This window comes from Sapajus apella, unplaced genomic scaffold, assembly GCF_009761245.1.
Source record: "Sapajus apella isolate SASKATOON/1434 unplaced genomic scaffold, GSC_monkey_1.0 scaffold216, whole genome shotgun sequence".
Lineage (NCBI taxonomy): Eukaryota > Metazoa > Chordata > Mammalia > Primates > Cebidae > Sapajus > Sapajus apella.
In genome coordinates, this window is record NW_022437156.1 from 572515 (window position 1) to 598155 (window position 25641).

Consider the following 25641-nt stretch of genomic DNA (forward strand, 5'->3'; position numbering starts at 1 on the left):
TTTTGAGATGGAGTCTTGCTCTTTTGCCAAGGCTGGAGTGCAATGGTGTCATCTTGGCCCACTGCAATCTCCGCCTTCTGGGTTCAAGTGATTCTCCTGCCTCAGTCCCCCGAGTGGCTGGGATTACAGGCGAGTGCCACCATGCCTGGCTAATTTTTGTATTTTTGGTAGAGACGGGGTTTCACCATATTGGCCAGGTTGGTCTCGAACTCCTGACCTCAGATGATCCACCCCCCTCGGTCTCCCAAAGTGCTGGGATTACAGGTGTGAGCCACAAAGCCCGGCCAAGAAAATGTTTATAACACATTTTTATGCCTTCCTCATGGTTCCCAAAAAGAATCCGGTTGACTAACCCCCTACTTCCAAGGATTACCCACATCCCTTCCCACTGTAGATGAAAACCACTTTTGCACTGACTTACCTCTTGTCTCAGTCTCTCATACATGACAGACAGATGTTCCTCCATACTAGGATCTCCTGACGGGGTGGTGGGGGAAGGGTGGGCAGTTCCAGGGGCTTGGAAAGGCATCAAAGCCCCAGGATAGGGGCAGGGAGGTCCCTCAAAAAGGCTTCTAAGCCCATCCAGGCAGCCGCTATGCAACTCAGGTTCTGGTCCCTCCTCCCCATTTCTTGGAGGGAGAGCCACCCATGCTGAGTTGAGGGCCTGGATCTGAAGGAGAGGTACTGGGGGAGCCTGGGGAAGACGCTGGGTGGGAGGCCGTGGGGGCAGGGGAGACCAGAGTAGAGGATAAGATGGGGAAGTGGTTGTTGTGGAGGGGGGCCAAAGGGGTAGGAATGGTAGACTCCCTGGAGAAAGCTGGTCCTAAGGAGACAACAAAAGGTAAAAAGGTAAGAATCCACTTGCCTAACACCCCTTCATCCCTTGGATGCTCAACAGGCTTCCAATACCTATATTTTCCTGACAGAATGGATGGAATTACTATAAAAAAAGGGATGGATTCATCTCCATCCACACTGAAAACAAGAGGAAACCATTTTATGTGACACAAGTACAAGTACCGGTACCTCCCAAAAATACTAGCAAACATCTTTATTTTTTTGAGACGAAGTCTTGGTGTCCCCCAGGCTGGTGTGCAATAGCCTAATCACAGCTCACTGCAACCTCCACCTCCCGGATTCAAGTGATTCTCCTGCCCTAGCCTCCCAAGTAGCACGGCGGCTAATTTTTGTAATTTTAGTAGAGACAAGGTTTCACCTTGTTGGCCAGACTGGTCTAGAACTCCTGACCTCAGGTGATCCATCCGCCTCGGCCTCCCAAAGTGCTGGGACTACAGGCGTGAGCCACCGCGCCCGGCCACATTCCTTGAAGATTCCAACAATGGGGGCAGTTCACCTCTCTTATTGCAAGAATCATGTAATACATACTTGATGAGTGAACCAATAACAGATTTTATTGTACTGTGGATGAAATGCTGTGGCCTGTACCTCTCCACGCTTAAGTGTGCTAGGCAAATGTACAGAGAAAAGAACATCCAGCTGAAGCTAGGAATCTAAATTCTAATTCTACCCTGTAACTTTAGGTACTCTCATTCCCTATGCCTCCGCTTCCTACAAATGTCCTATAAATGAGGACAATAAAGCCTCACTGGGTTATGAGGCCTATATGAGACAATGACAGCCCCTCTAATGACAGCCAAACCTTAGGAGACAGTTATAGGCTGGCCTTCATTCTCCTGGGTTTACCGACGTTGAAACCGCGAGGGGAGGTCACCCAAAGTCAGGCCTGACCCGAGTCCCTCCACTCCCAAGGAACCCCCCGGGGGACTGTCTCACTCCAGGGAAGGCGTGACGACCGCTCGGGTACCTCGGTCCCCGACGGTGTCCCAGAGGCGCCGTCTCTGCTGGGGGCGTGGCCATCTTGCCAGCCCCGGGGCACGGGCCCGAACCGGGTGCACACTGGCCGGCCTTCCTGCCAGGACCGCTCTCCGGGTGCAAGATGCGCGGGCTGCTGTGGGTGCCCCGCGGGTCTGCTCTGGGCCGCGGATTTCCGGGGCGGCGCCGCGGCCGGGCTGCGAATCTCTCCGCCCCTGCCCTTCAAATCACCTCCAGGCACAGGTAACCGAGGACAATCGGGCGCAACGCACCCCGCTGCCCGGCTTGACCCCGCCTGTGAGCCCTCAGCCCTGGGGGCACCGACGTCCCTGCGCTCCAGGCCCTGCAGCGCCGCCTTGCCGCCCCAACGACCCCTAGCCAGTCCACGCGCCGCGGGGCACAGGTGGGAAGGGGCGGTGGGTGTCACTGCGCCTGCGCGGAAACCGGTGCGCGCTCCGCCCCGCGCAGCGGTTCTGAGGAGGGTCTCTCCCCGCCCCCTCTCCTCTCTCCCGCGGTTCAGCTCTCACCTGGGGTCGAGCCTGGTAGGCGCGGAGGCAGGGGCCGAGACGCCGAGCCGCACCCCGGCTGGGTTGGTACATGATCTTCCGGGAGTGGAGAAGCCTCCTGAGTCCGACCTCCGGCCTCCTCACAGGGGTGAGCGCGCCCCGGAGCCGGCTTCGTGAAGGGGAAAGGAGGGGGGGGAAGGGGCTGAGGGAGGGAAACGGAGATGTCGCGCGCTTGCGCACCGCAGGCTTAAGCGAAGCGGCTGTAGCGTTCTATCGGCAGTAAGTGCGCTTGCGCTCGCGGGCTCGGAGACTGCCTGAATGCGCTTGCGTAAATTAGCAGCCCAAGCGCCGTATTCACAGCTGAGGCATTTGCGCAAAAAGCTAAGCAAAAACAGCGCCGAACCGGGGGCAACGACAGTGAGGGGTGAGGCGGCTGAAATAATAAGTTTTTCAACAGCTCTTGTGATAAAAATAAATACTTTTATTGCTCTGGTTAAAAGAAAGATACAAATGACTTGAAGCTGATAAGCCCGCTGAATGAATGAATGAATGAATGTATCCATCTATTATGAGGGTTGGGCTTTGGCTCTTTCCTGTAGTGAGGGAGAAATAATACTGTGAAGATGTGACACGGGGCTGCGGTCACCAAGGCCTGGTGCTGCGTCGTTCCTGCAGGTTTCGAATGAACCTGGCGTTGAATATGTCCCCACCCATTGTCCAGGACTGGGCTGGTGGGGCCGGGGCCGTGGCCTGTGGAGGAGCTGGGTGCACAGGCTTCTCCCCAGATCCATCCTGCGACAAGGCCTGCTCCTCACTGGCAGACCTGGTAGGTGCGGAGATGGAGAGTGGGTTACAGGACTGCTAAAGAGGAAATTAAGATTACAGACTCTTCAAGGTCTCGGGCCAGGTTTTAATGTAGGACACATGATGGGTATGATGCTGGAACCATTAGTGCTATGTCCAAATTCAAAACCTCTCAGAGAACCTTTATTCCAAAGGGAAGTACAGAGTTGAACCTGTAGGGAAAGGAGCTTGGAGGATGTAAGGTAGAAGGAATTGTGGGAGGAGCTAGTGTTGAGTTCATACAGTAAGATTTAGGAGCAGGAAGTGGTTGAGAGTGATGTTAGGAAGGGAGTCAGATGGTGGTGGGAGGCTGTTAGGGTAGGGGTTTAGACCTCACCTATTCTTTATTTCCTGTTCTCCCTGCTTGGAGTCTTGGTTGCCTGTGGAAACATCAGGCATATGAATGGGAAGGCAGGAGTAGATAGTGAATGTGGCCTACTTGATTTGAGGGTAAGGAGAAGTTAATACTTACCTGTATTAGGGGATGAGGAAGTCACCCCCCCATGGCGGCTGTAGCAGCAGCTTTGGGCTACCAGCCCTGGGGGAGTCCCCCTGTAGAAGAAATGGGAGATGATGGGGAGGAGACTATGGATGAAAGATGGGTGGGTATGGAGGAATCAGAGGAGAGAAGTAAAAGGAATACCACAGGAACAAAGAGAAGGGGGTAATTATCACTCCTAAGGGGTTTTAATAAAAGCTGTGCCCCAGAAAAGGGTGGGGGAAGTTCATTTTATACCCAGGATTTTCTGAAGCACCTCTAATTTATTGCTGTGTTCTTTCTAGTTGAGGTAATGTGTTAAATCTATGGCTAGATGTGATCCAAATCATGTCATAAAAACAGACTTCACATGTAGTAAAAAATTTGTTGGATCAGGTACTCTGGTGTTTGGTTTGGAAAACAGGGTTACCTTAAGTATAAGATTCCTTAGACCAGGCCGGGTGTGGTGGCTCATGCCTGTAATCCCAGCACTTTAGAAGGCCGAGGTGGGCAGATCCCAAGATTAGGAGATCGAGCCTGGCCAACATGGTGAAACCCCATCTCTACTAAAAATACAAAAATTAGCTGGGTGCAGTGGTACACTCCTGTAATCCCAGCTACTCGGAGGCTGAGGCAGGAGGATTTCTTGAACCGGGGAGGCGGAGGTTGCAGTGAGCCAAGATCATGCCATTGCACTCCAGCTTGGCAACAGAGTGAGTGAGACTCTGTCTCAAAAACAAAAAACCAAAAAAGATTTGTTAGACCAGAGGGAAACAGGATGTGACAAGGCTGAATTTTGAATTTCGGAGGAAAAGGAAGGGGGCCTCTGTAAACAGGGTGACAGATTGTATTGGACTCTCCACAGAAGTAAGGGTTTGTCTTGAGAGAGATCCAGGGGTTTAGTGGAGCAGACATCAGGTAATCAGAGTGGGAAAAAGAATACAGGAGGCAAGAGGTAATTAGTGGATACAGAGGTGATGGTAAGCCTTGACATCTCAACAACGGCTGGCCCAGAGTAAAGGGGAGAAGTCACTGGGGAGAACCGGAGGTTCCTGGAAGGAATGAGGGAGTAGTAGAAGCCCACGCACAAGGATTCAGGACCTACATGAGAGGAGACACGGAATCTGCAGAAGGACTAACAGTGAAGATGGGGATAGGCAGACATCAGATACAGGAGCTTTGATGCTCCTGGGTAAAAGATATGCAGATCTCAGAAATGAAGAAATGAGAGGGACGGAGGTCCTGAGATCCCAGAAAAATAAAGGGTGACGCACAAATGAGGCTGACAAGCTTTTTTTTGTGTGATTCATTTTTTTCATTGAAAATGTCAATTTAGAAAACAAAAAAGAATTCATATTTTATTGAGATGACACTGAGAGGGAGAAGAAAAGGGAAGAGTGAGTAGGGGAGGGGAGGAGATCCGGCTCCCAAGGATTTCAGGAAACACAGTGGGCCCCTGATCTAGCATACATTCAGAGGGTAGGGAGGGGAAAGGATCTAGCTATACCGCGGGCATGGCACAGGGAAGGTCGTCCTTGCTATGGAGGAAAGGAGAGAGGAAGGACAGAGAAAGAATGGTCCCCTATCTGATCTTGACAATCTCACAAGATGGGAATATATCAGCATCTAGCTACCAGGGAGGGATGGATGCAAGAGGGGATTCCAGGATCTAACAGATCCTTGAGACTCTGGATCTATTCTCAAGAAACAAGCTCCCTCAGAGAATGGATCTAGGGGAAAAGGTGGTGTCAGCTAGTCTCCTTTAGAAACCCCAAAGCAACATCAGTTTGGGGTTCCCTGACACCTACACAAAATATGGAAATGAGGAGTTTGGCAATGTTGAGTAGATCCCTTTGGGGAGCTGGTAAGTCCCTGTCCTACTTAACTAGACTGCTCTGAAGCAGAGCTTGCTCACTGGCAGCCGTTCCCAGGCTCAAAGGGCACGTAGTAGAGCCACCAGTAGACACTAGAGGGAATATGGGGTTTATCCCATGGATAAGACTCCTTAAAAAGTTTCCCTGGCAGAGGACACCTAGACCTTCCATGGTGTTCTAGGGTTTGACAGCAAGCAAGAATGTGCTTCTCTAAATGTATGAGCCACCCAACCAAGGGGTCTGACAACAGATCAGGCTGTCTGTGGGGAAGGTATTTAGAGCCCAAGTTAGGAGAGAAGGGGTGCTTTTGTGGTAAGAAAAGCTACAAAGTGTTAGGCCATTTGAGTCCCTGACAACCCTAATGTCTAAGAAAGTAGAAGAGGGAATCTTAGGGGCTCTGTCAGGTTCCACTGGGTCCTACAGGATGCAATGGAAGAGTGGGTCTAGGGTTCTCAGGGAGGGTGTCTCTGCCCACCCCAGGTCTCCCAGGGAGGGGAGAGGGTAGCTGTCTGTCAGTATCGACTCTCCTCAGAGCGGGGAAGGGAGCTGTGGAAGGATGTTATGGACGGGAGGAAGGGAGAGGGGAGATGGGGGGGAGAGAAAAACAGATAAGTCAGAAGTGAAGAGAAAACTAGGGAGAGAAATAAAGGAAATGCCCACTCCCTGCCTGCTGGGTGGACTCTTGGCACACAGGACAGTGGCTGCCCCTTCCCCAGCAAGAGTTAAGCCAAGATCTCCCCAATCTTAGAAGGCTCCATTCCCCCAACTCGATGGATCCTTATTCTTCCTACTGTTCCACAGAACTCTCACATTAAAGCCACGGTCCCTAGACTTCATATAAAATCCTGTTCTTCTCTTTCACTGTATTTTTTTCCCCAGATCACTTGCACTTGTATTTTTCTTGAAAGGTTCCAGAACTCCCCAATCCACCCATCTTATTGATCCATCTCTCTGATGGATTCAAATTGCCCTTTGTCGTTTCTAACGTCCTCTTTGATAGCTGTGAGGCTCCTTAGCCCTCCAACTCCTATTACCTGGTGCGACGACGTTGGGCTGGGCTGCCCCCAGGGTCAGCAGCCAGCAGAAGGCGGGCAGTAGGGTGTGGGGGGCAGAGGCGCAAGGAACGCAGCAGCTCCTGCTCTGGCACAAAGGGACGGAGGGGACCTCGTTCTGGTGAGTTTCCCAGGCTGCTGGAACGGGGGGGTGGGTGGGCTGGAGGTGTGGAACGGCGAGGGGCCCTGTTTAGGGGCCAAGGGGGCTCCACAGCCACCTTCAGAACTGGGGACAGGGAGAATGAAGAGCAAGACAGAAAAAGAAGAAAAAAAGAGAGGGAAGGAAGAGATAAGAGTCATGACAGCAAAGATTTAGGTAGAAAAAAAGAATCTGAGTCTTTTTCTTTTTTGAGACAGAGTCTTGCTCTGTCACCTGAGCTGGAGTGCAGTGGTGTGATCTTGGCTCACTGCAACTTCCATCTCTCGGGTTCAAGCCATCTCCTGCATCAACCTCCCTAGTAGCTGGGATTACAGACACGTGCCACCGCGTCCAGTTAATTTTTGTATTTTTCGCAGAGACAAGGTTTCACCATGTTGGCCAGGCTTGTCTCAAACTCCTGGACTCAGGTGATCTACCCGCCTCAGCCTCCCAAAGTGCTGGGATTACAGGCATGAGCCACCGTGCCCGGCCCAAGAAATTTGAGTCTTTAGAGAATGAATCCTTCCCCTGGGTCCCCTGAGCACTCTCTTCCCTTGTGTTAAGGTCCCCCAGGCCCAGACACCCAACCCTTGCCCCTCTTACATTCTCGGTCACTGGAGGAGTATGGCTTGATGTCTCCCTCTGCTCTCTTGGGTGGCAGCTTCCTTGCTGGAGCTGGTAGTGGAGGGGACACAGGCAGGGTAAGTGTTAGGAGACATACTTTGTACCCCTCCTCCCAGTCACTACCCCACAACCCCAAACCTTTGCTCCCTGACACCACAGTTCCTCCTGGGAACTTGCAGGAGCAGCACCATGGCAATGCCAGCACACCAAAAGGGAATTTGCGGGGAAGGTGGAACACTTCTGAGGAGAGCCAGAAGGAGTAGGCCAAACACAGAGCTAGGGAGAAAGATCTAAGGGGAGACCTTGGGGCCTGGGAGATGCAGGAGAAGGGCAGCCAAGGGGAGCGAGCTCTTACTGTCAGTGGGTGCTGTCACGGCCCCCTGGGATTCTGGGGCAATGGAATGGTCCCAGCCGGGCCAACGAGGACCCTGGGTTCCTCTGGATGAGATGGACAAAGCCCTTGGTTAATCAGGAATTGCTCTGGAGAGGTCAGGGGAGGTTTGGAAGGAGGGCAGAATCTCTCCTTCCTATACAAAGATGGGAAGAGACTGAAGTTTTATTAGGTTAAAAAATAAAAAGGATAAGGAGAAAATAAATAGGGGCATCTGAAAAGGAGCTATCAAAGTAAAGGGCAGGCTGATGTAATGTCCACAGTTCAGCCTCCTCCTCTGCACTTGTCAGCTTGCTCCCCACTTTCCCTCTCTAGATTCTCCATCATGTGTGGCAAATGAAAGACTTCTCAGCGAATTCGCTTAGGCTTCATCCACAGCACCCTCTCGTGAAGGCCTGAGTCCTCACCATCCTTGTTGGCCCTCACTCCCTCTCACAGCCTGTGGTTCAGCACGAGCTAAGTGGGAGAAGCCTTGGAAACCAAAGTGAGTCATGGACATGAGGTGCCTCTCAGTGCCTGACACTGCGATGCTCATAGCTGGTTCCAAACTGCTCTTTGGATGGTGGTTACTCCCTTTCCTGGCCACAGAGCCAGCTCAGGAAGGGGGCTCTTCTGTGCAAACAAGCATTGTACAGCCGTTAGAAGTTGATAAGGTGGAGGGGTGAGAAAGAGGAAGGGGTATGGCTCAGACTGGCAGTAAGAGAGAGAGAGAGAGTGTGAGAGTGTGTGAGTGTGTGTGTGTGTGTGTGTGTGTGTGTGTGTGTGTGTGTGTGACGGAGAGAGAGATGGGGAATCTGGACAGCATTTTAGTGCATCTGAGGTTTGGTTTCTCCAGATCAATTTCATTATCGGGTTGGAAACATAAATTCTGAGTGTTAACTTCTAAAACTAACATTTAAACTTTGGGCCATTTGTGTCACTATTCTGTGACTTCGAATTGACGGGCTGTTTGCACCAGCCTGTCCCTCACTGGCTGACAGAAGCCTGGGGTTTACAAAGGAGCCTGACTCTGGCCTGTGTTGCTGGATCTGAACTAGCAAGAGGGTCCATTGACATCAGTTGTCAAACAGGCTCCCAATGAACTTGCTTGGTTAAAAATCTTAGCAAGTACAAAATGCACTGAGCTCCCATGAGGGCAAAGGCAAACAGGCATGACTGCAGGAGACTTGGGTTGCTTTAGAATTTCCTAAAACTGCCCACAGATAGCACTGTACTTCACGGCGTCTAGAGTAAGTAGCCATCACTGCACTACAGTTCCACCCCTTCAATACAGGCTTTACCAGCGGGCGTGGGATCAACTGCAGCAGCACGAGAGTGTCGAGTTGCCCTCAGAGAGGGAGCAGGGGGCCCTGTGAGGAAGGAAGCAGCAGTGCCCCTCAGAGAGGGGCCAGCAGGACCAAGAGTCCATCTCTTTCCTTTCCTTCACCCCGACTACATGACCAACACAAAGCGAGAAAACTTACGATGTTGATGGGCAAAGAAGCCTTCAAAGATCACAAAGTTGTTCACCTGGAAGATGAAATAAACAAAATACAATCCTGCATCACGTAACAAGGGAGATACAATCTGAGAAATACGTCATTAGGTGATTTCATTGTGTGAACATCACAGAATTTACTTACACAGACCTAGACACTATAGCCTACAACATACCCAGACTCTATTGTACAGCCTGTTGCTCCTAGGCTACAAACCTGTACATCATGTTACTATACTGAATGTTGTAGGCTTTTTTTTTTTTTTTTTTTTTTTTTTAGAGGCAGGGTCTCGCCCTGTCACCTAGGCTGGAGTGCAGTGGCACCATCACAGCTCACTGCAGCATTGACCTTATGGACTTAAATGATCCTCCCACCTCAGCCCCCTGAGTAGCTAGGTGCATGTCACCACATCTGGCTAGTATGTTTTTAATTTTTATTTATTTATTTATTTTGAGACGGTGTCTTGCCCTGTCACCCAGACTGGAGTGCAATGGAGCAATCTTGGCTCACTGCAACCTTTGCCTCCGAGTTCAAGCAATTCTCCTGCCTCAGCCTTCCAAGTAGCTGGGATTACAGGCATGCGCCACCATGCCTGGCTCATGTTTTGTATCTTTAATAAAGACGGGGTTTGCCGGGCGCGGTGGCTCAAGCCTGTAATCCCAGCACTTTGGGAGGCCGAGGCGGGTGGATCACGAGGTCAAGAGATCGAGACCATCCTGGTCAACACGGTGAAACCCCGTCTCTACTAAAAATACAAAAAATTAGCTGGGCATGGTGGTGCGTGCCTGTAATCCCAGCGACTCAGGAGGCTGAGGCAGGAGAATTGCCTGAACCCAGGAGGCGGAGGTTGCGGTGAGCCGAGATCGCACCATTGCACTCCAGCCTGGGAAAAAAGACCGAAACCCCGTCTCCAAAAAAAAAAAAAAAAAAAAAAAAAAAAAAATATATAAAGACGGGGTTTTACCAAGTTGGCCAGGCTGGTCTTGAACTCCTGACCTCGTGATCCACTCACCTCGGCCTCCCAAAGTGGTAGGATTACAGGCTTGAGCCACCACACCTGGCCTAATTTTTTTTGTAGAGATGGGGGTCTCACTATGTTGCCCAGGCCGGTCTCAAACTCCTAGGCTCATACGATCCTTCTGCCTCAGCCTCCCAAAGTGCTGGGACTATAGGCATGAACCACCATGCTCAGCCAGCTGTAGGCAATTCTAACGTTATGGTTTGGCCGGGTGCAGTGGCACACACCTGTAATCCCAGCACTTTGGGAGGCCAAGGCAGATGAATCAGAAGGTCAAGGAATCCAGACCATCCTGACCAACATGATGAAACTCTGTCTCTACTAAAAATAGAAAAATTAGCTGGGCATGGTGGTGGGCGCCTGTAGTCCCAGCTACTTGGGAGGCTGAGGCAGGGGAATCACTTGAACCCGGGAGGCGGAGGTTGCAGTGAGCCGAGATCCCGCCACTGCACTCCAGCCTGGGCGACAGAGTGAGACTCTGTCTCAAAAAATAGTAATAATAGTTCAGCTGATGTATCTAAACATAGAAAAGGTACAGTAAAAATATGGTATAATCTTTATGCCATATTTTTATAGCACATGACTCTATAGCTGTCTGCTGGCCACTCAGCATACTTGGGTACAGAGCCCTGTGTTAGGAAAATCACAGGAGGAAGAACAAAAGCCAATCTTCTTATCTTTGATAACAGACCCAGTAAAAAAACTCAGACCCCAAGAGGCTGATCCTAAAGTTCACAAGAAATTGCAAAGGATCTTAAATAGCCAAAAACTATCTTGAAAAGGAACAGTCCAGGTATGGTGGCTCACACCTATTATCCCAGCACTTTGGGAGGCCAAGGCAGGTGGACCACTTGAGGTCAGGAGTTCGAGACCAGTCTGGCCAACATGGTGAAACCCCGTCTCTACTAAAAATATAAAAATTAGCCGGGCATAGTTGTGCATACCTATAATTCCAGTTACTGGAGGCTGAGGCACGATAATCGCTTGAAGCCTAGGAGGCAGAAGTTGCAGTGAGCCTGAGATCATGCCACTAAACTCTAGCCTGGGTGACAGAGCCAGACATCATCTCAAAAATAAATAAATAACAAAAGCTAAAATTGGGCCAGGCGTGGTGGCTCACGCCTATAATCCCAGCACTTTGGGAGGCCGAGGCAGGCGGATCACAAGGTCAGTAGTTCGAGACCAGTCTGACCAACATAGCGAAACCCCGTCTCTACTAAAAATCCGAATTAGCTGGGCATGGTGGCACATGCCTGTATTCCCAGCTACTCGGGAGGCTGAGGCAGGAGAATGGCTTCAATCCAGGAGGTGGAGGTTGCAGTGAGCCGAGATCGCACCATTGCACTCCATCCTGGGCAACAAGAGCGAAACTCTGTCTCAAAAAAAAAAAAGCTAAAATTGTGAATTATTAGAATGAAACACAGGGGTAAGTCTTCATGACCCTGGATTAGGCAAGCTTCTTTTTTTGCTTGAATCCACTTCCTGGGTTCAAGCAATTCTCCTACCTCAGCTTCCCGAGTAGCTGGGACTACAGGTGTGTGCCCCATGCCAATTTTTCTGTATTTTTAGTAGAGACGGGGTTTCACCGTGTTGGCCAGGATGGTCTGGATCTCTTGACCTCGTGATCCGCCCACCTCGGCCTCCCAAAGTGCTGGGATTACAGGCGTGAGCCACCACACCCAGCCAATTTTTTGTATTTTTAGTAGAAACAGGTTTAACCATGTTGGCCAAGGTGGTCTTGATCTCTTGATTTTGTGATCTGCCTGCCTCGTCCTCCCAAAGTGCTGGGATTACAGGTGTGAGCCACCACGCCTACCTGGCAAGTTTCTTTTTTTTTTTTTTTTTTGAGATGGAGTTTCGCTCTTGTTACCCGGGCTGGAGTGCAATGGCACAATCTCCGCTCACCGCAACCTCCGCCTCCTGGGTTCAGGTAATTCTCCTGCCTCAGTCTCCTGAGTAGCTGGGACTACAGGCACGTGCCACCATGCCCAGCTAATGTTTTGTATTTTTAGTAGAGACGGGGTTTCACCATGCTGACCAGGATGGTCTCGATCTCTTGACCTCGTGATCCACCCACCTCGGCCTCCCAAAGTGCTGGGATTACAGGCTTGAGCCACTGCGCCCGGCGCAAGTTTCTTAAATATGACACCAATGCACAAGAAACAAAAGAAAAATTGTACTCCATCAAATTTGTTTTTTTGAGATTTGAGTCTCACTCTGTCACCCAGGCTGGAGTGCAATGGTGTGATTTCAGCTCACTGCAACCTCTGCCTCCCAGGTACAAGTGATTCTCCTGCCTCAGCCTCCCGAGTAGCTGGGATTATAGGCACCCACCACCACACCCAGCTAATTTTTGTATTTTTAGTAGAAACAGGGTTTCTCCAGGTTGGCCAGGCTGGTCTTGAACTCCTGACCTCAGGTGATCCACCCACCTCAGCCTCTCAAAGTGCTGGGATTACAGGCGTAAACCACTGTGCCAGGCAATTTTTTTTTAAATGGATGAGAGGTTTCTATGTTTCCCAGGCTGGCCTTGAATGCCTAGCCTCACTTCCTCATGTGCCAGGACAACAGGCCTGAGCCACTGTGGCTTACCAAAATAAAAATCTTATGCTTCACTTTTCACTAAGAAAGTGAAAAGACGCATCAGGCGTGGTGGCTGATCTGTAATCCCAGCACTTTGGGAGGCTGAGACGAATGGATCATCTAAGGGCAGGAGTTCAAGACCGGCCTGACTAATATAGCGAAACCCCGTCTCTACTAAAAAATACAAAATGTGCTGGGGGCGATGGCGGGCACCTGTAATCCCAGCTACTCAGGAGGCTGTGGCAGAATTGCTTGAACCCGGGAGGTGGAGGCTGCAGTGAGCCGAGATTGCACCACTGCATTCCAGCCTGGGAGACAGAGCAAGACTCTGTCTCAAAAAAAAAGCAACTCATACATCTGATAAGGGTGTTATGTCTAGAATATATGAAAAACTCTTATAACTCAACAACAAAGAACACAATTTAAGAATGGACTAAAAAATAAATAAAAAAGAATGGACAAAGGACTTGAATAAATTTTTCTCTGAAGAAGATATACAAATGGCCAATAAGCACATAAAAAGGTGCTCAAGGCTGGGCATGATGGCTCACACCTTTAATCGCAGCACATAGGGAGGCTGAGGCAGGGGGATGACTTGAGGTCAGGAGTTCAAGACCAGCCCAGCCAAGATGTGAAACCCTGTATTTACTACAATTACAAAAAAATTAGCCAGGCATGGTGGTGTGCACCTATAATCCTAACTACTCGGGAGGCTGAGGCAGGAGAATTGCTTGAGCCCAGGAGGTGGAGGTTGCAGTGAGCTGAGATTGCACCACTGCACTCCAGCCTGGGCAAGAGAACAAGACTACATTTCAAAAAAAAAAAAAAAAAAAGAATTCAGCAGAGTTCAAATGGGTGGGGGAATTCAAGGAAAGATATGCTGGAAGCCAGGATGCTACTTTGATAACTAGTAACTATTAATTTTATAGTTACTTCATTATATTTTCACATTCAATTTGGCCATCACAACAATCCTGGAAGTCACTATTTGAAAGAGGTGGGTAAATACAGCCTTGGAGACATGGCTTGGCTTGGCCAATGCCAAGTAGCTACAAGTGGCAGGGCTGGGCCTCAACTTCCAGACTTCTGATTCCAGCTGCAGTGTTTCAGCCAGGAAAATAGTGTAATCATTACGAGTTTTTTTTTTTTTTTTTTTTTTGAGACGGAGTTTCGCTCATGTTACCCAGGCTGGAGTGCAATGGCGCGATCTCGGCTCACCACAACCTCCGCGTCCTGGGTTCAGGCAATTCTCCTGCCTCAGCCTCCTGAGTAGCTGGGATTACAGGCACACACCACCATGCCCAGCTAATTTTTTGTAGTTTTAGTAGAGACGGGGTTTCACCATGTTGACCAGGATGGTCTTGATCTCTTGACCTCGTGATCCATCCGCCTCGGCCTCCCAAAGTGCTGGGATTACAGGCTTGAGCCACTGCGCCCGGCTCAGTCATTACGAGTTTACTTGGGGTTGGGCTCGTTGGCTCACGTCTGTAATCCCAGCATTTTGGGAGGCCACGGTGGGTGGCTCACTTGAGGTCAGGAGTTTGAGACCCTACCTCTACTAAAAATACAAAAATTAGCTGGGCATAGTGGCGTGTGCCTGTAATCCTAGCTACTCAGGAGGCAGAGGCAGGAGAATCAATTGGCCCTGGGAGGCAGAAGCTATAAGTGAGCTGAGATTGCGCCACTGCACTTCAGCCTGGGTGACAGAGCAAGACTCCATCACACCTACACACAAAGAGTTTACTGGGGGCTGGGCATGTTGGCTCACATGGATAGCTTCAGCCCAGGAGGTCCAGACTAGCCTGGGTAACACAGCAAGACTTCATCTTTACAAAAATTTTTTTTAAAATTAGCCAGACTATCCTGATACTACTGGGGAAAAAAATTTTTTTTAAAAAAAAAAAAAAAAAAAAAAAAAAAAAGCCAGGCATGCATGGTGGCTTACACTTGTAGTCCCAGCTACTTCGGAGGTTGAGGTGGGAAGATTTTTCTCTCTCTCTTTTTTTTTTTTTTTTTGAGATGGAGTCTCACTCTGTAGCCCATGCAGGAATGCAATGGTGTGATCTTGGCTCACTGCAACCTCTGCCTCCCAGGTTCAAACTATTCTGCCTCGCCTTCTGAGTAGCTGGGATTACAGGAGCGTGCCACCACATCCAGCTAATTTTTGTATTTTTAGTAGAGATGGGGTTTTGCCATGTTGGCCAGGCTGGTAGGGAAGATCTCATGAGCCTAGGAGGTGGAGACTGCAGGAAGCCCTGATGGTGCCACTGCACTCCAGCCTAGGCAACAGAGCAAGACCTTGTCTCAAAAAGAAAAAAAAGTTCACTGGGTAAATGGCTATGGGTTCAAATGTGAACTCTACTATTTACTGGCTGTGTGAACTTGGTTAAGTCACTAATTTGTATAAACCCAAAATAGTTTTAATAATAGTACCTACTTCAGAAAGACATGCAAGGATCCCATGAGATGATGCATATAGATACCACATAGAGCCTATGAAATGTGAGTTATTATTTACATGCTACACTGCTCTAGCCTTACATTTTAACTGGGTAATATATTTCCTTTTTTTTTTCTTTTTCTTTTTGCAGCCCCAGCTGTTGCATGGGTAATACATTTCATGTCAAATACAATACTGTGCTCCAGGGCTGGGTGTGGTGGCTCATACCTGTAATCCTAGCACTTTGGGAGACCAAGGTGGGCAGATCAGTTGAGGTCAGGAGTTTGAGATGTCTGGCCAACATGGCGAAACCTCATCAATACAAAAACTAGCTGGGTGTGGTGGTGGGTGCCTATTAATTCCAGCTACTCAGGAGGCTGAGGCAGGAGAATTGCTTGAACCTGGCAGGCCGAAATTACGCCACTGCACTCCAGCCTGGGCAACAGAGCAAGGCTTGGTCTCAAAAACAAAAAAAAAAACAAAAAAAAAAACAAAAACTGTGCTCCTTCCACTGCTCTCTGCTGCCTCTCAATGGAATAATGATGTACTGCAGGAACACAGGAACACCCTACCTGTCCCTTGCCTTGACCTTGCTGTAATGTCCACCAACCTGTAATGTCCACCAACCCATCCTCATCCACCCCCAAGAAGCACATGCCTAGCACTCCAATCACACCACAGTACTTGTAGTGCCCTGAAAGGTGGTTTAATACCTCTCTTGCCTTTGCTCATGCTGGTTCCTCTATATGAAATGTACTTTAGCCTTTTGTCCACCTGACAAACACTTGCCTTTTAAGATTAGACATGTTGCTGGGAGCGCTGGCTCAGGCCTGTAATCCTAGCACTTTGGGAGGCCAAGGAGGGCGGATCACCTGAGGTCGGGAGTTTGGGACCAGCCTGATCAACATGGTGAAACCCCGTCTCTACTAAAAATACAAAATTAGTCAGGTGTGGTGGTGCATGCCTGTAATCCCAGGTACCCAGGAGGCTGAGGCAGGAGAATCGCTTGAACCCAGGAAGCAGAGGTTACAGTGAGCTGAGATTGTGCCACAGCACTTCAGCCTGGGCAACAAGAGCAAAACTCTATCTCAAAATAATAATAATAATAATAATTAGACATGTCGTCTTTCTTTACCCAACGCCCAGCCCAAGAAAACATTCATGTTTTTATGCCTCCTCTGTAATCATGTCTGTCAAATCATGTTACAATGGATTAACTGTCCATGTTCCCATTCAAGTTTCATTTGTCAACCAAATCCCAACCCCAGCTGCCCACTCAATAATATCACTTCAACAGTTCTCCCATTTTCTCTGACATAATCATATTTTCTCTCTACCAAATCATTCTCATGCTATTTGTTCTCCCATCTGAAAAGGATCAACTTTCTTTTGATCCACTTCACTCCCCAGCTCTTGCTCTACTTCTGTTCCCCTCAGAGCAGCATTTACAAGAATGGCCTATTCTTGCTATGTTCCTAGCTTCTCAGTCTCCTAGACTCACTCCATCCAGGCTTCCACACACTGCTGCACCAAAACTGCTCATCAAGATCACCAATGGCCTAAGAGATAAATCCAACGGTAACATCTAAGACCTCTTTGCTCCTTGATCAGCAGCATATGACCCAGTAAACCATTCCTTCCTTTTGGGAACACTTTCTTCAGTGGCCTTTCAGGTCACTTTACTTTCCAGTTTTTTTTTTTTTGAAATGGAATTTTGCTCTTGTTGCCCAGGCTGGAGTGCAATGGCATGATCTCGGCTCACTGCAACCTCTATCTCCTGGGTTCAAGCAATTCTCCTGCCTCAGTCTCCCGAGTAGCTGGGATTACAGGCATGAGCCACCTCTCTCGGCTGATTTTTTATGTTTATTTATTTATGAGATGGAGTCTTGCTCTGTCACCAGGCTGGAGTGCAGTGGCTCGATCTCAGCTCACTGCAACCTCCTCCTCCTGGGTTCAAGCGATTTTCCTGCCTCAACTTCCTGGGACTACAGGTGCACGCCACCACGCAAAGCTAATTTTTGTGTTTTTAGTAGAGACAGAGTTTCACCATGTTGGCCAGGATGGTCTCCATCTCTTGACCTCATGATGCATCCACCATGGGCTCCAAAAGTGCTGGGATTATAGGCCTGAGCCACTGCACCTGGCCTGTTTTGATCTACTTCACTAGTCACTCCTTGGTTGCTTTTCCTGGTCTTCTCTTCCCTCTTTTTTTTTTTTTTTTGTTGTTGTTAGAACTCAGCAAAGTAAAATTTGGGTTTGTTGTTGGACAATATTGTTTCACACACATCAGATAGGCCTAAATAAATAAATAAGCAGTAATTTCATAGACAAAAAAGGAAAATAAATGAAACCTTTTATCCTTGGCCTTTTTAACCATCTCATGCAAACCTACTAGTTACAGTACAGCTAACTACATACACACAAAAAGCTACTGGAATGCTCAGAATAAGACTTTTTGTTGTCATTTTTGCTTTTTACAAGGATTTTTTTTTCTCCTTTGAGATTATAATGAACATGATCAGACCGCAAGCAAAGTCAGAAGTAGGACATAGAACCCTCCAAAGGCTAGCTTGGTCATCCGAGATGATTAAAAATGACTGACGTGGCCAGGCACGGTGGCTCACGCCTGGAATCCCAGCACTTTGGGAGGCCAAGGCAGGCAGATCACAAGGTCAAGAGATCAAGACCATCCTTGCCAACATGGTGAAACCCCTTCTCTACTAAAAACACAAAAATTCACTGGGCGTGGTGGCGGGTGCCTATAGTTCCAGCTACTCCGGGGGCTGAGGCAGGAGAATCACTTGAACCTGGGAGGCGAGCCAAGATCGTGCCACTGAACTCCAGCCTGGTGACAGAGTGAAATTTCATCTAAAAAAAAAAAAAAAAAAAACTGACTGACCCTAATGATATGTACAAAAAATAAAATAAAATGTAAATAAAAAATACAAACTTCCTTTTTAAAGTACTTTTTAAAAAAAGCAAGGCCTTGGAAATTTTTGTTCTTTTTTCCTCCCGTTGCAAAGTCTCTGGTTTGGGTTGGGTGGTGGCAAGTGTGTATCATCTGCAGTGGCGCTGCCCACAGTGGGCAGGCAGTCCTCTCGAGGACAACCGCGTTTAGATGCTGAATAGGCAGTGGAGGGTGAATAGGTCACGGTGGCCTTTTATGTTGTTGTTGTTGTTTTGAGACGAAGTTTTGCTCTGTCGCCCAGGCTGGAGTGCAGTGGCACGATCTTGGCTTATTGCAACATCCACCTCCTGGGTTCAAGTAATTCTCCTGCCTCAGCCTTCCAAGTAGCTGGGATTACAGACGCCTGCCACCACGCCCAGCTGATTTTTGTATTTTTAGTAGAGACAGGGTTTCACCATGTTGGCCAGGCTGGTCTCAATCTCCTGACCTTGTGAGCCCAGCTCGGCCTCCCAAAGTGCTAGGATTACAGGCCTGAGCTACCGCGCCCAGCCCTGGCCTTTTTTTAATGTTTAACTTTTCCTTTTTTGTTGTCTAATCATCCTCAGCGGCCTTCTGCTGCTTGGTATCAACATCGTCGTCATCATCATCTTCAGCTGCCCATTTGTCCATTGTGCCTCAGCTGCCTTGTTTTCAACTCTGTTCTTTTCCTCACCATCACCTTCCTCCTCCTCCTCTTTCTCCCCACCTTGTTCCTCTATCTTCATGTACCTCAGTCTCCTGCTCCCCATTTTCCTCATTAGCATTCCCATTAGCATGGGCATCTCTTCCACTTTCTGCCTCCTCCACAGCTTCTCCTTGAAGTCCTTGGTGGTGATCGCGGAGCTGGTGTCTGACGTGGTGGGGCACGCCAGTGATCCGGTGCAAGGGATTAAGAAGAAAGCAAGAGTTCAGGGACTCTGTCGATTAAGCTGCCAGAGTCTGAGGTGGCAGAGGATGTGCATGGCGGAGGTGGCTGTGGTGAGCAGGACATCAAACCAGGAACAATGCAAAGATGGGTTTTTAGAACAGCCAGCTGGGGGTCCTCACTTAAAGAGGGCCCAAGGGGCAGCTTCTCTATCTATAATCTTTCTATGGCAATGCATCCTGTCTCTTTGCTTTAAATACCAGATGTCTGCTGAAAACTCTCTTCCCCAAACTTCCTCCCTGATCTCCAAGGAAGTATCCAACTGTCTACTCAACCTGGACATATCACAGACATCGCCAACTGACATATTAAAAATGTACTCCTAATATTTTCCCCCAAAGCTGATCTAACTGCCATCGTAGTTAAAGCAACTTCATCCTTCCAGCTGCTCAGGCTTTGGGGTTGTCCTAAAGTCCTCTTTCTCCACATCCAGTCTATCAGGAAATTTTACTTGTTTACCTTCAAAATATTTAAAATGTGACCACTCTTTACCATCACTACTGCTACCACCTTGGTCTGAGCCACCACCATTTTTCAACAACAATGTTGCTGCCTCATTAGTCTACTTGCCTCTACTCTTGCTCCCTTATTGCCTGTTCTTAACAGCCAAGGTGATCTTGTTAAAAACAAAAAACAAACAAACAAAAAAAAAACCAAGATCACAGCCAAAGTAATCTTGTTTTTTTTTGTTTTTGTTTTTTTCAGACAGAGTCTTGCTCTGTTGCCCAGGCTAGAGTGCAGTGGTATGATCTCTGCTCACTGCAACCTCTGCCCTCCCAGTTCAAGTGATTCTCTTGCCTCAGCCTCCCAAGTAGCTGGGATTACAGGCACCCGCCACCACAACCGGCTAATTTTTATATTTTTCGTAGAGACCTCAGGTGATCCTGACCTCAGGTGATCCACCCACCTTGGCCTCCCAAAGTGCTGGGATTACAGGTGTGAGCTACCATACCAGGCCTGATCTTATTTTTTACTTAAAAGTAAAAGATAGTCATTGCTGCAGCCTATAAGGCCCTTCCTTCCCCATTACCTCTCCGATCTCATCTCCTACCATACTCACCCCTCACTCATGCTGCCCTAGACACAGGCTATTTGCTCTTTCAGGCAAACTCCCACCTCACGGCCTTCACACTGGTGGTACCCTCTGTCTGGGATGCTCTCTCTGTCTGCTCTCTCTCCAGGTATTACTTGGCTTTTTTTTTTGAGACAGAGTTTCACTTTGTTACCCAGGCTGGAGTGTGCAGTGGTACCATCTTGGCTCACTGCAGCCTCAACCTCCTGGGCTTAAGCGATCCTCCTGCCTCAGCCTCCCAAGTAGCTGGGACCACAGGTGCGTGCCACCACACCTGGCTAATTTTTGTATTTTTTGTAGAGATGGGGTTTCACCATGTTCCCTAGGCTAGTCTCAAACTCCTGGACTCAAGTGATCTGCCCACCTAGGCCTCCCAAAGTACTAGGATTGCAGGTGTGAGCCACTGTGCCCAGCCTTGGCTTTTCTGACTTCCTTTCAGTTATTGCTCAAATGACACATTCTCTGTGATGATCCCCTTTCAACCTGCAACGCCACATACTCCCATCCCCACCTTATGAGTACTCCCAAGCCCTCTTAGTTGCTCTCATTTTTCCAGAACACGTATTAACCATAGTCTATTCTTGTTTATTATGTTTATCTCTTATATTCTCCCAGTGAGAATATAAGCCCCATCACTAAGATAGGCACTTTTGTCAGTTCCTTTTTTTTTTGAGACAGAATCTTGCTCTATTCCCTAGACTGGAGTGCAGTGGCTTGATCTCAGCTCATTGTAACCTCTGCCTCCCAGGTTCAAGCGATTCTCCTCCTGAGCAGCTGCGATTACGGGCGCACACCACCACGCCTGGCTAATTTTTGTATTTTTAGTAGAGATGGGGTTTCACTATGTTGGCCAGGCTGATCTCGAACTCCTGGCCTCAGGTGATTCGTCAACCTCAGCCTCCTAAAGTGCTGGGATTACAGGTGTGAGACATCGCGCCCAGCCCTTTTTTGTTTTTGGGATAAAGTCTGGCTCCGTCACTCCGGCTGGAGTGTAGTGGTGTGGTCTTGGCTCACTACAACCCCCACCTCCTGGGTTCAAGCAATTCTCCTGCCTCAGCCTCCTGGGTAGCTGGGATTACAAGCACCCGCCACCATGCCCCATTAATTTTTGTATTTTTTTTTTTTTTTGAGACGGAGTTTCGCTCTTGTTACCCAGGCTGGAGTGCAATGGCGCGATCTCGGCTCACCACAACCTCCGCCTCCTGGGTTCAGGCAATTCTCCTGCCTCAACCTCCTCAGTAGCTGGGATTACAGGCACGCACCACCATGTCCAGCTAATTATTTTTTTTTGTATTTTTAGTAGAGACGGAGTTTCACCATGTTGACCAGGATGGTCTCGATCTCTTGACGTCGTGATCCACCCGCCTCGGCCTCCCACAGTGCTGGGATTACAGGCGTGAGCCACCGTGCCCGGCCAATTTTTGTATTTTTAATAGAGATGGGATTTCACCTTGTTGACCAGGCTGGTCTTGAACTCCTCACCTCAAGTGATTCACCCACCGCAGCATCCCTGAGTGCAGGGATTACAGACGTGGGCCACTGCACTTGGCTTTTTTTTTTTCTGTCTCTCTCTGTGGCCCAGGCTGTAGTTTAGTGGTGCGATCTTGGCTCACTGCAACCTCTGCCTCCCAGGCTCAATGAGTTTCCCACCTCAGCCTCTTTAGTAGCTGGGACTACAGGCTTGTGCTACCACATCTGGCTAAATTTTTTTAGGATGGAGTTTTACTCTTGTTGCCTAGGCTAGAATGCAATGGTATGATCTCAGCTCACTGAAACCTCTGCCTCCCAGGTTCAAGTGATTTTTGTGCCTCAGCCTCCAGAGTAGCTGGAATTACATGTGTGCGCCACCACGCCCAACTAATTTTGTATTTTTCGTAGAGATGGGGTTTCTTCTTGTTGGTCAGGCTGGTCTCGAACTCCCGACCTCATGTGAACCACCTGCCTTGGCCTCCCAGAGTGCTGGGATTACAGGTGTGAGCTCCCGTGCCCAGCTTTTTTGTATTTTTGGTAGAGACAGGGTTTCGCCATGTTGCCCCAGGCTATTGTCTGTTTCATTGAGTAAAGCATTCCTAGTGCCCAGAACACTGCCAGGCACTCAATATTTGTTGGATGAATGGATAACATTAGTAACGTTTTGTTGACTTAGTTATAAACAAGACCTCCTTCCCCATATTAGGCCAAAGCTCCCTGAGGACAGGGAATATATATTATTCTGGACCCTTAATAAATATTGACTTACTAGATGAATAATGGGCTGTGTGAAAACAGGGAGGTGAAAATAAGCTGGCTATGTTTCGGTTGGAAATTAGGTGTAAGGGTCAGGTGCGGTGGCTCATGCTTATACTCCCAACACTTTGGGAGGCTGAGGTGGGCAGATCACTTGAGGCCATGAATTCAAGACCAGTCTGACTAACATGGTGAAACCCCATCTCTACTAAAAAATACAGAAATTAGCCAGGCATGGTGGCGCATGCCTGCAATCCCAGCTACTTGGGAGGCTGAGGCATGAGAATCACTTGAACCCTGGAGGCAGAGGTTGCAGTGAGCCACTATTGCGCCACTGCAATCCAGCCCGGGCAACAGCAAGTCTCCATCTCACCAAAAAAGAAAAGAAAAAGAAAATTAGGTGTAGGAAACAACTTTTGGTAAAGAATAAAAATTAAGTCCGGGCATGGTGGCTCACACCTGTAATCCCAGCACTTTGGGAGAGTGAGGCAGGTGGATCTCTTGAGCGCAGGAGTTCAAGACCACCCAGTGCAACATAGTCAGACCTCATCTCTACAAAAAATAAAAAATTAGCCAGGCATGGTGGTGCATGCCTGTAGTCTCAGCTACTGAGGAGACTGAGGTAGGAGTATCGCATGAGGCCCAGAAGGTTGGGCTGCAGTGAGCCAAGATCCTGCCACAGCACTCCAGCCTGGGCAACAGTGGATTTTCCCAAAAAAAAAAAAAAAAAAAAAAGCAGAGCGTGGTGGCTCACGTCTGAAACTCCAGCACTTTGGGAGGCTGAGGTGAGCGGATCACAAGGTCAGGAGTTTGAGACCAGACTGGCCAATACAGTGAAATCTCGTCTCTACTAAAAATACAAAAATTAGCTGGGTGTGGTGGCGGGCTCCTGTAGTCCCAGCTACTCGGGAGGCTGAGGCAGGAGAATTGCTTAAACCTGGAAGGCGGAGGTTGCAGTAAGCCAAGATCACGCCATTGCACTCCAGCCTGGGCGACAGAGCGAGACTCCATCTCAAAAAAAACAAAAAGAAAAATCAAAATAGATGAGAAAGAAATCACCATGAGAGATTGTAACACAACACAAAGAAAGGGCCTGGTTGTAGAAAATGAAACCTATGTGACAAGAAGTAAGGAACTCTTGGAAGTCACCACTTCTTTGCCGTAAATAATAAATTCAATGTGAATGCTCAGTGGGGATCTATTCTCTGAAACCTCTAACCTGTGGGACCGTGGTCTCCAGATTGTAGTGCTTATTCAGGAACTTCAGCAGCTTCGGTGAGGGTCGGTCAATGGCCAGTTGGTGTGGTTCCACTCGCTCCTTCTGCAGGGAACAGGAGACTCAGGGTAGGAGGAAGTGTGGGGAAAGCATGCCAACAGGAAGCCAGAAGCCTGGGAAGGGAATAGGAGGACATGGGAACATGGGAGGTGGGAGGCAGGGCTTCTGGAAAGGCTCAGGGCAAAGGAGTCCCTGGTTTGGATAAACCAGTGAAGAGGTAAGAGATACCTGCAACATATACTGGAAGAGTTCTCGCCCATGGCCATGGCGTTGCACAGACTCATGAATGTAGAAATCCAGGATGCAAAGCGGTTCTACCTCATTATGAGCCTCACGATCATCCTAAGAAGGAAAAAATATGTTTTAGGCCCCCCAGCATCTCTGCTGCCTCCTAACCTCCAGCACTTTTGTTCTCAGGAACCAAGGTATACGAACTCCCAGCTTCCAATAACACTCACCAGTACAAAGAGCTTCTTGTATCCAACTTTGATGAAACCAATAATGGCTCCTTTGCCAGCCCTGTAGGACAGGGAAGATAATGAACAAGCTAGTGGTAACCAGCTGGAAGAGATAGTCAAAGATGGGGGAAGGGCCGAGGGAGGAAGGAATTAAGTATGGGATGGAAGAGCATGTGGCCACTCACGGTCGCGCCGAACTGTCTTTGAGAATATAAACAACATGGCGGTTACTCTGCATCCTCGATGCACTAGTGATGGGAGCGGAAAGATTCTGGGCCTGCAGGGAAGATTAAGTCAGACTTTCTGCAAGTCCCTCCAGAGGACCCAGGCCTCCCTTATCTACCATCCCCACAGAGGTCCCCCTTTACTCCATCTAAAAACTCTCCAGTACCTTGGCGGAAGCCTTGCCCAGTTCATCTATAATGGTCATAATTTGCTGCTGCAGATCAACACTATAAAGAGAGAGGAAATAAACAGTCAGATACTCACTGAATTAGCGGGTCCTGGGCAGTCAGTCCTGGGATCCTGGGAACCTGGGCCACAACTCCAACCCAGGTTCAACACTGAAGGCTCCCTGCCTTTGCCTGGGAGTCTTCCAATCTGATTTCCCACCCCACCCTTCTGAAACCCAAAGTTCTGTCACACATTTCAAGGTGGCACACTCCCTCCGCCCTTAAGGTTATTGTGAGGAAGCAGAAAGGCCGGTCAACCACATCCTTTGGTTGGGACATTTGGGGCCCGGGCCGAAAGGTCACAGATCCAAGCGCTGATCAATCCCACTAGGCCCAGGGTCAGAGGTCACCAAAAAGGTAGCCCAGGACACCAAAAGGAGCTGTCACTCGTCAGTGAGAAGGGGGCGTGGTGCCTGGACCAGGTTTGGAGAGGAACCGGGAGAAAAGGGCCATGGGGCGGGTTTGAGCTGTCACCGGGCCGGCGTTGTGGTTCCGGGTCGGCGGGCTGGGGGCCTCAGGTGCTGGTCCAGCACCGTGATCCGCTCCGGGAACAGCGCGTCCACATCGAACGGGAACTCCATGGCCCATTGTGCGCGGCCGGACCCGCCCCACACGACGTCACTTCCGCCCCTCCCCTCGCCGCGCCTCCCCTCGGAGTCTTTATTTCCCGGAGCCCCGCCTGTAGACACTGCCCCTAGCTGCCAGGCAACTGCCCAGGGTCCCTATTTTTCTTGCCAAACCAGCTGTGTCCCTAGCAGTGCCACTCCTTCCCATCCCTGCATCCCATGGCAGTTGAGTGCCGTTGTGACCTATCTTCATTGGCCCAGTGTCTCACTGTCCAACCTTTTAGCCCCTCAGTGAACAGTGGGCCATGCTGTGAATGGGGAGTGGGGCCCACAACAGGCATCTTGACAGAGTGACACAAGTGCCCAACCCCGGTTTCTGGTCCCAGGCGTTACTGGCAAGGCTGGCTTAAGCTTAACACTCATCCCCCCGCAGCACCACCCAATTTGCTTATATGAAGAA

At 49.2% G+C, this 25641-nt stretch overlaps 2 protein-coding genes across 5 annotated transcripts in view; both read right to left on the reverse strand.

Annotated features, from left to right (window-relative positions):
* CUNH6orf136 (chromosome unknown C6orf136 homolog) overlaps nt 1-2432 on the reverse strand; it is a 4718-nt gene extending 2286 nt beyond the window's left edge. The window contains exons 1-3 of the mRNA XM_032270823.1: nt 2414-2432; nt 1826-2355; nt 422-823 (exon numbers count right to left, since the gene is read on the reverse strand). Coding sequence (XP_032126714.1) covers nt 422-823; nt 1826-2355; nt 2414-2432 — 951 coding nt within the window. The remainder of the gene's footprint in view (nt 1-421; nt 824-1825; nt 2356-2413) is intronic.
* Nucleotides 2433-2799: 367 nt separating this feature from the next.
* On the reverse strand, nt 2800-25627 carry ATAT1 (alpha tubulin acetyltransferase 1). Of its 4 annotated transcripts, XM_032270775.1 has the most exons (13): nt 25090-25627; nt 24555-24615; nt 24349-24440; nt 24164-24224; nt 23934-24047; nt 23649-23750; nt 9204-9249; nt 9021-9089; nt 7329-7400; nt 6569-6812; nt 3655-3734; nt 3520-3562; nt 2800-3162 (listed from the first exon to the last, which is right to left on the reverse strand). In XM_032270775.1, the coding sequence occupies exons 1-13, from the start codon at nt 25194-25196 to the stop codon at nt 2982-2984; spliced, it is 1272 nt and encodes a 423-aa protein (XP_032126666.1). In that variant the 5' UTR covers nt 25197-25627; the 3' UTR covers nt 2800-2981. The 4 variants fall into 4 exon arrangements, with proteins under 4 accessions (XP_032126666.1, XP_032126667.1, XP_032126668.1 ...); XM_032270776.1 differs by lacking the exon at nt 9021-9089; XM_032270777.1 differs by lacking the exons at nt 2800-3162; nt 3520-3562; nt 3655-3734 and adding an exon at nt 4961-6080.
* Nucleotides 25628-25641: the final 14 nt, after the last annotated feature.

Bases quoted from the DNA above. Each gene is read 5' to 3' on its own strand.
- ATAT1 (XM_032270775.1), bottom strand. From the start codon at position 25,196: ATGGAGTTCCCGTTCGATGTGGACGCGCTGTTCCCGGAGCGGATCACG. The intron at 23,751-23,933 runs GTATCTCTTACC...TGTTCCCTGCAG, and splicing joins TCTTCCAGTATATGTTGCAG to AAGGAGCGAGTGGAACCACA. The intron at 6,813-7,328 runs GTAAGAGGGGCA...CCCTGTCCCCAG, and splicing joins CTCCTCCAGTGACCGAGAAT to TTCTGAAGGTGGCTGTGGAG.